General features: G+C 36.2%; 1 protein-coding gene across 2 annotated transcripts in view; it reads right to left on the bottom strand.

Moving 5' to 3' along the window:
• STK3 (serine/threonine kinase 3) overlaps positions 1-16,777 on the bottom strand; it is a 280,323-nt gene that overhangs the window by 239,184 nt on the left and 24,362 nt on the right. For both annotated transcript variants that reach the window (XM_012643656.1, XM_012643657.1), the window contains exons 2-3: positions 14,431-14,511; positions 9,757-9,885 (exon numbers count right to left, since the gene is read on the bottom strand). In XM_012643656.1, the coding sequence (XP_012499110.1) occupies positions 9,757-9,885; positions 14,431-14,511 (210 nt within the window). The remainder of the gene's footprint in view (positions 1-9,756; positions 9,886-14,430; positions 14,512-16,777) is intronic.

The raw sequence follows: 16,777 nt of genomic DNA, 5'->3' as shown, positions 1-16,777 counted from the left end.
ATAACGAAATCATTAAAAAATTGACAGGACCCTTCTCTGCTTACATTTATAGAGAAAAAAAAATTGACAGGGCCTAATTTAGGCCTTCCCAAGGGAATAATATTTAAGCTAAGATGCAAAGACTGACTAGAAATTAGCCAGATAAAAAATATGCAAGCACGAAGAACTGCCTGTGCAGAGGCCCTAAGGACACAAAAGAAAAAAACATGTTCAAAACATTAAAGATTAGTGTGCCTAGAATAAAGTGAATAAAGGGTAAGGTAGAACATAATGGAGTTGCAGTTAAAGGTAGAAGCCTGATCATGAAGGTACTCAAAACCAAGGTAAGGCAACTGGGCTTTATTTGAAATTCAAGAGAAAATCAGGGAAGAATTTTATTTATTTATTTTTTGAAGAGAGAATTTTAAGCAGAGTAATAACATGATCTAATTTACATTTTTAGGGTTTTTCTGTCTGCTGAATGAAAGCTTGATTGTAGGGAAGAAAATGTGAACACAGGAAGACCATTCTATTAAGTATTCAAGAGCATCACGCCTAAAAAAAAAAAGTACATGTCTTAATTTAAAAATACTTTATTGCTAAAAAATGCTAATGAACATCCCAACCTGCAGCAAGTCATAACCTTTTACTGGTGGAGGGTTCTCTCTCCATGTTGGTTGATGGCTGCTGACTCACCAGAGTGGTGGTTGCTGAAGGACAGGGTGGCTGTGGCAATTTCTCAAAATAAGACAGCAATGAAGTTTGCCACATCGATTGACTCTTCATTTCACAGAAGTCTTCTCTGTACCATGAGATGCTATTTGAGAGCTTTTTACCCACAGTAGAACTTCCTTCAAAATTGGAGTCAATCCTCTCAAACCGTGCCACTGCTTTTCCAACTAAGTTCATGGAATATTCTACATCCTCTGCTGTCATTTCAACAATATTAACAGCATCTTCACTAGGGGTAGATTCCATCTCAAGAAACCACTTTCTTTGCTCATCCATAAGAAGCAACTCCTCATCCATTTGAGTTTGATCATGAAATTGAAGCAATTCAGTCACATCTTCAGGCTCTACTTCTAATTCTAGTTCTCTTGCTATTCCCTTTACATCTGCAGTTATTTCCTCCACTGAAGTCTTGAATTCCTCAAAGTTAACCATGAGGGTTGGAATCAACTTCATCCAAACTCCCACTGATGTTGATATTTTGACCTCCTCCCTGAATCGTGAATGTTCTTAATGACATCAAGAACGGTGAATCCTTTCCAGGAGGTTTTCAATTTACTTTGCCCAGATCCATCAAAAGAATCACTATCTATAGGAGCTGTTGCCCTGTGGAATATATTTCTTAAATAATAAGACTTGAAAGTCAAAATTATTCCTTGATCCATGGACTGCGGAATGGATGTTTTGTTAGCAGGCATGAAAACAACATTCATCTCCTTGTACATCTCCATCAGAGCTCTTGGGTGACCAGGTGCATTGTCAATGAGCAGCGATATTTTGAAAGCAATCTTTTTTTCTGAGCAGTAAGTCTCAAGAGTGGGGCTTAAAATATTCAGTAAACCATGTTGTAAACAGATGTGTTGTCATCCAGGCTTTATTGTTCCATTTACAGAGCACAGGCAGAGTAGATCTGGCATAATTTTTGAGGGCCCTAGGATTTTCAGGATGGTAAATGACCACCAGCTTCAAATTAAAGTCACCAGCTGCATTAGTCCCTAACAAGAGAGTTGCCTATCTTTTGAAGTCAGGTATTGACTTCTCCTCTGTAGCTATGAAAGTCACAGATTGCATCTTCTTCCAATGAAGGCTGTTTTGTCTACACTGAAAATCCATTGTTCGGTGTAACCATTTTCATCTATTATCTTACTTAGCTTGGTCTTCTGGATAACTTGCTGCAGCATCTACATCAGTTTTTGCTGCTTCATTTTGCACTTTTATGTTATGGAGATGGCTTTTTTCTTTAAACCTCATGAACCAGCCTCTGCTAGCTTCAAGCTTTTCTTCTGCAGCTTCCTCATCTCTCTCAGCCGTCACAGAATTAAAGAGAGTCTGGGCCTTGCTCTGGATTAGGCTTTGACTTAAGGGAATGTTGTGACTTGTCTGATCTTCTATCCAACCACTAAAATTTTCACCATATCAGCAATAAGGTTATTTCACTTTGTCATTCATGTATTTATTGGAGTAGCACTTTTAATTTCCTTCAAGAACTTTTTCTTTGCATTCACAACTTGGCTAACTCATGCAAGAGGCCTTGCTTTTGGCCTATCTCAGCTTTTGACATGCCTTCCTCATTAAGCATAATCATTTCTAGCTTTTGATTTAAGGTGAGAGTTGTGTAATTCTTCCTTTCACTTGAACACTTAGAGGCCACTGTAGGGTTATTAATATTTCAATATTGTTGTATTTCAGGGAATAGAGAGAGACAAAGGAATGGTCAAACAGTAGAGCAGTCAGAATACGCACAATATTTATCAATTAAGTTTGCCATCTTAGGTGGACACACAGTTCACGGTGCCCCAAAACAATTACAATAGTAACATCACTCGTCACAGATCACCATAACATATATAATAATGAAAAGGTCTGAAGTATTGTAAGAATTACCAAAATGTGACACAGAGACAAGAAGCGAGTACAAGCTGTTGGGAAAATGGCACCAACACTTGTTTAATGCAAGGTTACCACAAATCTTCAATTTGTAAATGCTGCAGTACCTGCAAAGTGCAACAAAGCAAAGCACAAAAAGTGAGGTGTGCCTGTATGTAAATTTTAAGCAACACGGAAAGTTTTAATTCAGCCATAATGCCAAGAATCTTGACTAAGCCACTGTATGGACTTACAGGTTGTATCAGAACCCAGCAATTCTGTATACAATCATCCCTTAGTATCCACAGGGAATCAGTTCCAGGACCCCAGCATATGCCAAAATCCACAGATGCTCAAGTCCCTGATATAAAATAGTGTTATTTGCGTATAACCTCCTCCAGTATACTTTAAATCAGCAGTCCCCAACCTTTTTGGCTCCCTGTTTCATGGAAGACAATTTTTCCACGCACCAGGGATGGAGGTTGGGGTGTCGTGGAGCGGGGTGTGGAGCTCAGACAGCAATGCATGGCCTGCTTCCGAACAGGCCACGGACCAGTACCAGGCCGCGGCCCAGGGGATGGTGACCACAGCTTTAAATCATCTCTAGATTACTTATAATATCTAATACAATGTAAATGCTATGTAAATAATCATTATACTGTATTGGTTTTTTATTTGTATTATTTTTTATTGTTGTATTCTTGTTTTTCATTGGGTTTTTTTCCTGGGGTTTTTTCCCTGAATATTTTCAATCTGTGGTTGGTTGAATCCATGGATACAGAACATGCAGGATACAGAGGGCCAATAGTTTTGACACTTTTAAATAGGGGTAAGCAGCTATGTCTTTGAAAATTCCACTGGGTGGAGGGAAAAGGAAGACACAAGTGAAATTACAGACTACGCCAAGAAGCAGAGGTGAAACATGATGTCTTGATTACTAGGACAGCAATCATGAGCCATCGTCCACAGCTTTCTCCTATGCACCTGCCCTCCATTTCCTTCTCCTGTCCCATTAATTACTCCCCTTCCCGTATTCAACACCTTCAGCCCAATGAAATGACATATCATCTTCTCTTTTCCTTTTTTCTTTTTTTTTGGCTTCTCTCTTCTTATGCCTAATGATCACATCCTTTCCATGCTGCTGTCTCCACTTCACGGCTCCCCTACACTCTTTATCCTAATGGTCTTCATTGAGTATCACAACTCAAAAGAGAAATAGTATTTAAAGAGAAGTGAGAGAAACCAGAGGCAAAAAAATGGAATAAGCACTACAAACTCTTATCTATTTGTACCTTATATAAATACTCCCCATAATAAAAATTATATGAATCATTATGTTTAAGCTTCTTATAGAAATTCAAGTGTTCTACTCACACAGAACATTGGCTATTCACATAGCCAAGATATGGAAGCAACCTAACTGCCCATCAACAGATGAATGGATAAAGAAAATATGATACACACACATAATAGAATACTCCTCAGCCATAGAAAAGAAGGAAATCCTGCCATTTGTGACAACACAGATGAACCTAGAGGATATTTTGTTAAGTGAAATCAGCCAGGCACAGAAACACAAATACACACAAATACATATGTGTGATCTCACACATATGTGAAATCTAAAAAAATTGATCTCCTAAAACTAAAGAGTAGAATGGTGGTTACCAGGGGCTGGGGCATTTGGGGGAGGTGAGGGGAAGACATTAGTCAAAGGATAAAAAATATCAGTTAGATAGGAGGAATAATTTCAAGAGATCTCTTGTACAACATGTAGACGATAGTTCATAAAAATATACTGTATTCTTGAAAAATGCTGAGTGGATGTTAAGTGTTCTCACCCCAAAAAGGGTAACTATGTGAAGTAATGCATATGTTAATTAGCTAGATTTAGTCACTCCACAATGTTATATACTTCAAAACATCATGTTGTACATAAATACATATAATTTTATCTGTCAATTAAAAAAATAATTTTTAAAAAGTATAACCTATAATTAGATTCACCAGCTTTAGAGGGTATACAATTGAATGGATAATATATTGCTGATTTTTGCTCTTCCTTGCTAAAAACTGTAAGTCCAAATAGGCTACAGAAGATAATTAAAAACTAACAACTGTTAAAAAAAAAAAAAAGGAAAGAAATTCTAATGCTCATTTTGACTACTTAAAAGGTGACTTTTTAAATATTAACTTGAATTTCATCTTAATTGACAAAAACCATGTATTGCTAAAGGTCTAGTTTTTAAAGTCACCCTATTATGAACATGTGATAATTAAAGCACTAAAGAAATGGCTATTTTTTCATGACATAATTTTCACCAACATTCTACTACAATCTTAACAGTGTTATACAACTTAACAGGGGTAATATAAATAGTTTTTGCAAAGGCAATGTGAATATTCTCCTATGATAACTGAATTATTTCCAATATAAATCTCAATCATTGCAATTTATTTCTTGGCCCACCACAACTGAATAAACATACACATGAGGTTTTTTTTTTTTTTTTTGGCCTTAGAATCTCTTCAAATGGAATCTTACCCAGAAACATGAGAAAACAGAACAGAAGCAGATGTTCCAGTTGAAGCTGGGGAGTGCACAGTGACACTCTGATCAGGCCAGCTGGAAATGAATGTTCCCACCACTTGGTTCGCCTCTCCTCTTTGCCCAGTAAATCTAACTCATCCGTCAGGATTCAGCTTGGGTATGACCTTCCTGGGGAAGTTTTTCCTTAATCCCCAAAGGCGAGGTTGTTAGATATCTCTTCAAACCCTTACAGTGCCCCATATTTATCCCTCCACAGCTTTCACCACGCTGTACTGAACCGGCCTGCCCATACTCTGTCTCTTCCATCTGACTCAAAGTCCCTCTAAAGCCTGAGATTCATTCATTCTTATGTCTTTTGTGAGCAGCACAGGAGGGTTACACTCAGAAGAGGTACTCAATATATATTAGTTGAATGAGTAAATAAGTGAATAATTGTGTGCCCTGATTCATAACAACATATTTCTCTTCATTTAGATATGAAAAGCTCCTTCTCTAGAGTATAAAACACCAGGAGGTAGGAGCCGTGTCAACTGTGGTTCCCTTGTATCCACATTACCTGGCACATAGTATCACAAGTATTGCTGACCAGCTCTTGCCTCAACCCCTAGGAATGCCTTGAGAGTGCTTCACTTTCAACAGTTGAAATCTTTTCACAGACTTTGCTTTCTTCAGCTCTGGCCCTGGAGTAGGGTAAATGTGGGTTCTTACTGCATCTCAGTCACTCACTAGCTATGTGATCTTGGGCAATTCACATAAAAGATCTAGGCCTCATTTTCTGTACACCTGTAAAATAGTTGTGAATATGCTTTAGCACCAGAAGCCTTTTCCTTAAGTAAAATTTTAGAATGAGCCCCAATATATTAAAAAGATAAAAGCAATAATGATGTTTCTCATTCCACTCAATTCTTCACTGTTTGCAGAAAATACCCCTAAAAGTACCTCCTGAGAGCAGAGTACAATTTGAAAAATACTAAACTAGCTGACCTACAAAGGTCTAGTCTAGCATTAACACTCTGTAATTTATCCATTCAACAAATATTTATTAAGTACCTACTCTGTACCAGGTACTGAACTAGACATTGAAGATTAAGCAATAAACAAAGCAGATGGGATTCCTCAAATATTTGTGCCAAAATTAAGTATTCAGGACATTGTTTAATAGTCACTTAAAATGAAGAAAAATGATTAAAACACTCCCTCTGGTCTCTTTATAGAGTGTAGCAAGTAAGACAATTTACCAAATGCCCAAAAAGCTTAAAAGATTAAGTAAATAGTTAAATTTCAGAAAAGCCTATCTCATTTTCCCTAACCAAAATTTCAGTGTCTTGTGTGGGAATTTTTCAATTTGTACTATTTTCTTCCAAATCATTTTATGACAATTTCTCAACAACACACCTATCTTGATACTAGTAATCAGGGCCAGGCACAAAGGCCCATGCCTATAATCCCAGCACTCTGGCAGGCTAAGGCAGGAGGATCACTTGAGGCCAGGAGTTTAAGACCAGCCTGGCCAACATAGTGAGACCCCATCTCTACAAAAAATTTTTTAAAATTTAAAAATCAGCCAGGCATGGTGGCATGTGCCTATAGTCCTAGCTACTTCGGAAGCTGAGGCAGGAGAATCACTTGAGCCTGGGAGTTTGACGCTGCTATGAATGTGCCACTGTACTCTAGCCTGAGCAACAGGCAACAGAGAAAGACCAATTTAAAATTTTTTTAAATGTTAATAATCAGCAGTTAATATACAATGCTTGTTCTTGTAATTTCCTCATTTATTTTTTACTTGTCATATCTTTTAGCATTTTTAGGATCTTTTAGCCAACTAATTTTTTTGATACTTCACAAGTTCATACTTACAATATGAATTTGAGAGTGAAATCTAAAAGGTGGAAACCATTTTTATCAATATTTGTTTCATCGTTTATTTCATTTAATAAATATTTGGAAAGTACCTACTACATGCAAGGCATTCTGCTATAAAGTGATATACAAGCTCTAGAATTCTATTTACATTTTCTTTCCATTGTATGCTTTACTTTTCCTTCCCTTTAAACTTGGAGCTGATTTCCCTAGTGTTCCCCCGATCTATAATGTTCTTCCCCACACTGCACATACATACTATATCTATTCATTCATTCAACCAAAGGCACAGTGCTGGGCACTGTAATAGGTGCTAATAAATCCTTCTCTCAAGGAATAAGAGAAGAATAAAGATAGTAAAGACATTTCAAAGGAAAAATCTACAAGACTTGGTATCATCAGAAGTATGAGAAAAAGGAATAAAGATGATTCTCAGTTTTGTTGTTGAAAGACTAAGGAGATGATGATGCCATTAACACAACAGGAAAAGGCTTTCCTGGAACAATCAAAAATTTGGTTTTAGAATGTTAAATGTGAAGTTCCTTCTGGATATTTCAGTTGAGTTGCCCAGATAGGAATTAGAAGTACTCATCAGTATTTGAGTAACCACTATATGGAAGGATCCAAGGACACTGGGTAAAACGTAATGCCCAAACTCAAGGAACTTAAAACTCAGATGACAGAGAATGCAAGTAAACAGTGCTTAGAAGAGAAACTTGGGTAAGAGATTGGAGGCATAAACGCTAGCCAAAACATGAAGGACCCTGTAAGACCATCCTCAGGAGACAAAATTTATCTAGGCAATGGGGAGCCACTTATGTATTTTAAGTAGGGAACAGTTTGATTAGATTTGCATTTTAGAAACATTGCTCTAGCTTCAAGGAAGAAAATGGGTTAAAGGAGGCAAAAATGAAAGACAAAGTGAATCAGTAAGACACTATTGCAGAAATCTGAGCAAGAGTTGATAGACTGCAAGATGCACAAAGGTTAGAAGAAGAATAGGTAATATTTGAGACCCTGCCTTTCCTAAACAACACTCAATCAAAATCTCTAAAGTGTAGCACTAGTACCTGAACTATTTTTAACCATAATAATAAAATAATACTAGCATCAGGAAAGTATTAAGCACACCTGATTACTCAGTTACTTCATTTGCCAAAGAGCTTATAACATATAATTTTTTTTTTTTTTTTTTTTTGAGACAGGGTCTCGCTCTGTCACCCAGGCTACGGTGCAGTGGCATGATCATAGTTCAGCACAACCTCAAACTCCTAAACTCAAGCAATCCTTCTGCCTCAGCCTCCCCAGCAGCTGGACCTATAGGCATGCACCATCACATAGCCTAATTTTTCTATTTTTTGTAGAGACAGGGTCTCGCTATATTGCTCAGGCTGATCTCGAACTCCTGGCCTCAAGTGATCCTCTCACTTCATCCTCCCAAAGTGCTAGGATTACAGGTGTAAGCCACCACACCCGGCCACATACAGATCTTATATAATGTTGGGAGGGAAAATTTGCCACGAATCTCTTATTAACAGGGTTGTGATTTCATTAGGGGTGACACTGTGTCCAGATTCCCCTAAGTCACCAGCTATAAGTTACCACATGAGATAATTTTGACAAATAAGACTTAGGCTGAGGGTTCCTCGGAATGTCCCTTCCTGCTTCTTCCTTTCTTCTTTCTGCCTGGAATGTAAACATAAGGCTGCGGCTATCACAACCCTCTTGTAGCCAAGAGATAACAAGCATGTGGACAAAGGCCATATGCTAAGCATGAGAGAGTACAAAAAAAGAAGCCTGAGACACACATGTTACTTTGTTGCCGCTGTACCACCAGCCCTACCTTCAGGCCTTTTGCTAAGAGAAAATATTAAATCCCTCTGTGGTTAAGTAACTATAAGGTAAACACAGCCCTAATTTATATACTCTGCATCCCTTATAGAATAAATCTCAGGCTACTTAACATTGCACATAAGACCCTTCATCCTCAGTTCCTTTAGCTATCCAACCTCGTTTCACATCAATTTCTCTCCCATACTTTCCACTCCAATAACTCTAAACCATGTCAGCACAGCACATACCAGTAAGCTGTTTTTCACCTTTCTACCTGTAACTCTCTTTACTCTCTCTTATTTCTCCATCCTTCAGCATTCCAGACTTTCTGACTCCACGGGCTGAGGAAGATGCCCTGCCTTCTTGTTCTCTCAGCATCCCATGCACCAGTCAGTACAGTGACTATGCTGTATCAGAGCTATTTGTTTATATATTTGTCTTCCCAACTAGACTACTAGCCCCTCAAAAAGAAAAAACAATATCTTAGTTCTTTTGGTATTCCTAGATCCTGGCACAGAACCTTGTCAACTAGGGATACTCAGTAAATGTTTGTTGAATGAATTAGATTTACATAAAACATGACTATTTTAATCAGTAATGATTATATAATATAGACTGTTAAATGAGCCCCTTAACATCAAAAAATCATTTTCACCCATAAATTTGTTCGGAAAATAGAAAAAATATTTGAGTATTTTCTTCACCACCTGTTCTTTCATAACATCATTTCTGCTTTTAAGCAGAAGAGCTACAAAGAGCTGTAAGTGCTAAAGACAACCCTATAAAGCTGTCTCAGCTTCCTTAAAGGATTAGTCTCATTTCCAACAGGAAGTCAGGAAAGAAAATTAAATAGATGACCAAAGAATACATTTTATTATACATTACTAGCAAAACTCATCAAAACGAAGGTAAACAAAGAAAATAAGGTATCTTCATACCTGTCACATTGCTGCATTATGGAAATTTCTTTGATTATTTCCTGAAGATCTGACTCAACAGGTACCTGTTTAATTGCGACAACTTGACCAGATTCCTTATGTATTGCTTTAAATACACTTCCATAAGATCTAAAAAAAAACCAAGACATTATTTTTTTCTTATCAAACATCATAACTATTTGATAAAAAGTCTGTGAGTTTTTTGTTCACTGTCTTTTCTAATTTAAAACACCATTTAAGTGGTAAAAAATCAAAGAAAACAAATAATAAGAAAAGTGAATGAATTGTATGTTAGCTTAATCACTTCAAATACAGACTTAAAATGAAGTTAATATACAATAAGTTGCTATTATTCTTATGTATTAAAGAAATAGACTTACGGTTTGTCAACTCAAATAAATACAGCATTAAGAAGATATAAATGGAAATTAAAAGAATAAAATGTACATTAAAAATAGCCAAAATCTTTGCATCCACTGAAGTATAGGGAAAAAAAATAAATTTAAAAAAAATAGCCAAATTCTCAAATTAGGAGAAAAGGCCGATCTCAAGCAAAATAATTCCTAGAATATCAAAGTCCCACACCCTTGTTCAGAGTACTTAAGAAGGGATGAAACCTTCAGCTGGGGACCACATTAACACTAAAGTTAGAGAAGCAGGGAATCTTCAGCCATCTGGTTCTACCTGAGTTACAGATCCAAGGTCTCTTCAAATACTCCTTTTACTATCTTATCTTCCTTAAGAGAAAGACTACACACTCACATGTAAATAAAATGAAGAATAGGATCCAATGGTCACTTGCCAAAAAACTATCTCTGCTTCAACTCTTGAAACTTTGCTGATTAAATATTTATGTGTTTTAAAAAGCAAAAACAATGAAGGAGGAAACCATTTATACTTTAGTATGAACTAAAAAAACAAGGTTAAAAACTACTACCACATACTGAGTTCCTCCTATAAGCCAAGTACTGTGCTAGGTGTTTTTACATACATTATCAAACCACAAACATGAAAAAAAATACTATCATCATCATTAAAAGATGAGAAATAATTACAAGTACAAAGACTACAGAACAGACTGCTGCCTATGCCTGCACTGGAAAAGTTATAGAACAAATATCACAAGCTCAGGGCTTAAATGACAAGCTCAAGTCTGAGAGAACCAGAAAACTTTGAATGCCCCAAAAGAACAACTTAATTCTTCTAGACACAGGGCTGAAATTTCTGAAAAACAAACTTAAAATGCAATCTTGCTGGAAGCTGAATTATATCACAAATTGAATTCACAACATCACCAGGTCTGTTACATTAAAGTTAAGGCGTTTAACAATAAAGACAGGTATCCAGAAAATTGGTATTGGGACATTTAGGTAGATCATCATTAATCTGAGTACTCTGAACCCCCAAACCCTATCAAGCCTTCCTTGCTAGCAAAAATCCACCCTGCCCTCCTGTCTGAGAAAATTAGCCTCACAATGCCTGAAGACTCTCTACCTCACCTGAGGCGGTCACCTTTCAGAAGAATGTGGATTCTCCTCTGGACCACTCTACCACCACCTTTCATTGCTTCCAGATCCATAATTACACTCAAATCCCCATAGACCCCAGGAGGATGAGAATAAAATCTAACCCAAGAGCAAACACTATTCACATCAAAAAAAAGTTGTAAGATTTTTGCCAATTTTTATCCGCAGAAACCTAAATAACACGTACGGGAATGGATTCCAAGATTTCTAGGGAGAAAGGAATTTATGACAGGGATGCAAGAAATTCCAGACTCAGTGTGTTAGCTCACGTTGAGGGTGTCCCTAACAGTTTCCTCAGCTAGTTAACTGAAACCTGAACTCAACAGAGGCCTACATCAAGCAAGATGCCAAGTGACTCTCGGTGTACACTGAAGGAAGATCAAAGGCTCAAGGAAATGCAATACTAGAATGGATATATGTTATATGTGACTTGCTCACCCACTCCCTAAATATATTTACAGAAATGGTCCAGAGGATACTAGCATCAATGAAAGCGCTATAGTGCAGGAGAGAACAGAAATGCCAACACTGAAATTGGCTCCCTGAATTTAGTAGATAATGTCCTTCTCCCAGGACAAGAGAAATGGCAGCATCTACCCACCTGAAACAAGGTGAATACAGTTACTGTAATGGGTAGCAAAGCAAGGCTCAATTACAGTTTTCTTTTATTACACATCTGTTTTGATATTAATATTAAGGTTATGTTGCCTTTATAAAAATAACTATAATTACTTGTGTTTTAAATACTGGGTAAAACATAACTGGTACCTTTTTTGGGGAGGGGGTAAAATACACACAACACAAAATTCATTACTTTAAACATTTTAAAGTGTACAATTCAGTGGCATTTACTGCATTCACAATGTTATGTAACCATTATCTCTGTGTAGTTCCAAAACATGTGGAACCTGCTTTTGGTCTCCACAGATTTATCTACTCTGGATACTTCATATAAACAAAATCATACAATATGTAACCGTTTGTATCTGGCTTCTTTCACCTGACATAGTATTTTTGAGGTCCAAACTCACTGTAGCATGTATCAGTATGGCTTTCACTTAGCACATTTTTGAGCTCCAACCACACTGTAGTATGTATCAGTACTTTATTCCTTTTTATGGCTAAAATACCACTATATGGACATATCACATTTTGTTTATCCATTCATCAGCTAATGGACATTTGGGATATTTCCACATGTTGGCTATTGTGAATAATGATCCCATGAGCTGGTCTCTTTTTATCTAACAGGTATTTATTTTTCCTTCTTCTCTGTGGCAAGTGATCTATTTAAGTTTAAACTTCTTTGAGGGTCAATTCACATAATTTATACTTTGTTAGGGAATCATCTATTTCTTCTGGATTTTCAAATTAGAGTAGTATATAGTACTCCCTTAATTCTTCAAATTGTTTCTCTATCAGTAGCTCTATCTTCTTTCTTATTCCGTCTTCTCTATTTTTGCTCTATTTTCTTTGGTCAACATCAGAAGAGGTCTAACTATTTTAGCAATCCATTCAAAAGCTTTTATATTTATATTTATCATTTCTAAATTTTTGTTTTCTATTTTATTAATTTGAGCCTTTTCTTTAATTCTCTTGTCCCAGTTTCTTTTGGTATATTTTATTATTTTCTTAAGTTCTTTAAATAAGCACTAAATTTCTTTATTTTTGCCTTTCTTCTTAAGTAATGAAAGAATTTAAAACTAAAACTTTTCTGCTAATTAGTTTTATTGTACTCCATAGATATTGGCATACTGTGTTCTCCTTTTCATTGTTTTCTAGATAATTTGTAATATTCTCTTCAATCCACTGGTGACCTTGAATTATGTTTCCAAATCTCCAGTTAGTGTTTCTGTCATATTGTAATCACTTATTTCTAATTTGGTAGAGTATAATCAGAAAATGTGACCTGTAAAAATCTCTATTTTTTAGACTTGTAAGTTTTTATTTTATCAATAGTCTATGAACATACACACACAAAAAAAGGGCTGCAAACATACATATACAGCTATATAACTATAGACATGTAAGTACTTTATAATATATATCTATAATCAAGTTTATTGATTATGATTAATCCCTGTTTTTTCTCTTTTTTCTATTATATCTGTCCAATTCTAAGAGAGATGTTAAAATCTCCCATACAAGTCTACTTTATTATTAGATTCCCAACATTACTAATAGCTTTTCTGTCATAACTTTAGCTGCTATGTTGTCTGACATATATTATGTTTCATTATACATTGTCTTTTGTATCATTATGTAATACCCCTCTTCATTCAGTTGAGATCTTTTAACTTTATCTAATATAAATATTGCTACTACTGCTTTTTGTTATTCGTATGTTTACCTCTTTCTTATGCAATATTTTTATAAGGAATATCCTTATATTTCCATTCTTTGTTTCACATAGCTTTCTCATAAACTGCATATAGCTAGATTTTGCATATTAATTTACTCCTAATAGTTTGTCTTTTAATGGGAGAATTGACATTTAGTGAAAAATACACTTGCCTTTATTCTTTCTATCTTATGTTTACTTTATTTTACATTTTTTCCCTCTATTTCCTTGTCCTTATTCTTGCTGATCTAAGCTGCTCTTAACTGTCTGTATTTGAAAGTCTCCTATACTTTGCCCTTCCATTAAATGCTCCCTACCTTTCTTTGTGCTCAAAATGAGACATGTTTGTCTACTGTTATTTTAAAACCATGTCAACTATTCCTCTGCCTATACATACTATTTTCCTCACTGAGACACTCTATTCATACCTACTACTTACCTTTTCCCAAACAGAATAAACCCCAAGGTCCAAAAAGATAGCCTTATGGTCACTTGCCCAACAAAGTCAAAATCTTTCAAGCCTATTAATGAGAAAGTCATATGGGATGAACGAACAATCCTCTTGGGAATCGTTTCATAGCACATTTCTTGCTTTTCCCTTATAAATCTAATATATGGCCAACTTCTCTGAAAAACACCATTACCAGATCTAGCACAATCTAATCTTTAAAATTCCACATCAACTGCCAAATTTAATTACTATAAACACTATTCAAGCCAATATACTCTAGTTGAAAGATTAATATCATATAGTATTTTTTAATTGTTCTATCACTATCTGAATGCTTTCATATTTTTTGTACTTACCCTTCTCCAAGCTTCTCTAATACATCAAAAACTTCTTCAGGCTGCTTTGTCAAACTGTCTTCACTCAGCTTTTTTAGCTTACTGACAAAAAAAAAAAAAATTTTCTTTGAGGCATTTTACAAAATTATAAATTTTATTTTTAATAGGCAATATATTCAGATGGTTCAAAAACCAAACAATATAAAAAGGTATACAGTAAACATCTTTTCCCTAGCCACATTCCTCATGTGCCCAGCAAGACCCCCCAAAATAACCACTTTTATTAGTTTCTTGTGAACCCTTTATACAAATACGAATATATATTCTTAAGTCCTCCCCTTTTTAATATACTAGATAGCATTTTATAAATACTCTTCTTTATACTTACTAGTATCTTCCCTGATGATATATAACCTATGTTGGAGATCTTTACATCAGTACATACAGGTTGTTCATCCTTAACCTGAAAATGTGAAATCTAAAATGCTCTAGGGTCCAAAACTTTTTGAGCATTGGCATGACACCACAGTGGAAAACTCTACACCTGACCTCATGTGACAGGTCATAGTCAAAACACAGACACACAACATAGTTTATTCAGCAACCCCAAGGGAAAAAGGAACCTCCCAGCACCCTTCAATTGCAATGTATCTTTCCACACAACCCAGATACCCCCATGCAAGCACAATCACAAAGGGTAATAACATGGCACATGTGCAGGCCAGACACACCAACAACAGGTTCCCCACAATGCTTCACATGGGGCCAAGGCCTACATGTATTACTGGTTTTTCTGATTATTCTCTGCTCTGTGGTATAAAGATATTGTTGAAAATATCAAAAAGGCCTACAGATACCCAAAGGGTAACAGTGATAAGAGAAAGCATTTATGTTTATCTCTAGCACAGAAAGTCAAGCTACCAGAGAAACTGGGGAGCAGTGTAAGTGTCAAAAGTCTTACATAAGACTGTGGTATGGGAAAGACCACCATATATGACCTGAAGAAATAGAAGGATAAACTGTTGGAAGTTCTACGCTGAAAGTGATCAACAGAAGTTAATGAAAAATACAAAAACATTGCATAAAGCTAAAAATGAAGATCTTAAATGTGTACTGAAAGAGTGGATGACAGTGAACATATATCATTCAATAATATGCTGATCATTGTGAACTAAAATAAGATCTTAAGCCCCCCAGCCAACTGAATGGACCCCCTCTTGGCCAAAGGGACCCCAGAAAAACCCTAAAGTGAATTACAGGCCATGAAGAGATGGAGGTCAGACATGCCTGGTCATGCCCCCTCCCTTCTGGAGATACTCTTTGTAACAATAAAATACTAAATCATTAACAAGACCTAAGGCCATGCAAGACAAAGCTTAAACCACACCTGCAGGCCATCAATTTATTTGCTGGAACATTTGAGTTTCGGTAAATGTCCAGTGGCTTATCTCTGATTAACAGACATCCTTAACTTAAATGTTTCAAGCCTTTAGACAAAGCTTCATTTCCTTAATCAATTACAAATCAACAAATCTTTAAACCCACCTATAACTTGTAACCTCCCCCACCAGATATCCTGCCTTTTCAGGCCCACCAGTGTACGCCTTCTATGTATTAATCTATGATTTTATGTGTAATTCTCGTCTCCATGAATGTATAAAACCAGACTGTAACCTGGCTGCCTTGGACACATTTTCTCATGACCTCTTGAGGCCATGTATTCCAGGCCATTGGTCACACACACTTGGCTCAGAATCTCTTTAAGATATTTTACAGTTTGGGTTTTTTACCGTTAACATCATGAAACAAGCAAGTATCTATCATGAACTGAAAATTGAAAGGAACTGTGAATATTCAAAAGTCTGGTTGCAGAAATTTGAGAAAAGACACAGTATTAAATTTTTAAAGATTTGTCATGATAAAGCATCTGTTGATCATGAAGGAGCAAAGAAATTCATTGGTGAGTTTGCCCAGGTCACTGTTGATGAAAATCTGACACCAGAACAAGTCTGAATGCTGTTGAAACATCACTGTTTTGGCAATTACTGACTCAGAAAGACACTGACTACAGCGGACGGGACAGCCCCTACAGGAATTAAGAATGCCAAGGACAGGATAACTGTGCTAGGATGTGCTAATGAAGAAGGCAAGCATAAGTGGAAACTTGCTGTACAGGAAAAAGCTTGCATCCTTCTCCTCCTGTCTTCAAAGAGTGAATTTCTTACCAGTCCACTATTGTGTGACAAAAAGGCATGGATCACCAGCAACATGTTTTCTAGTTGTTTCACAAATATTTTGTACCAGTGAAATCAAAACTGCAAGTGGGTTTTGGCCTAGGTCCTGCTACTTGCTGCACAAAGAGCCAGTT

This window comes from Propithecus coquereli, unplaced genomic scaffold, assembly GCF_000956105.1.
Source record: "Propithecus coquereli isolate 6110/MARCELLA unplaced genomic scaffold, Pcoq_1.0 Scaffold2, whole genome shotgun sequence".
NCBI classification, from domain to species: Eukaryota; Metazoa; Chordata; class Mammalia; order Primates; family Indriidae; genus Propithecus; species Propithecus coquereli.
This window is presented reverse-complemented; position numbering and strand designations above follow the sequence as displayed.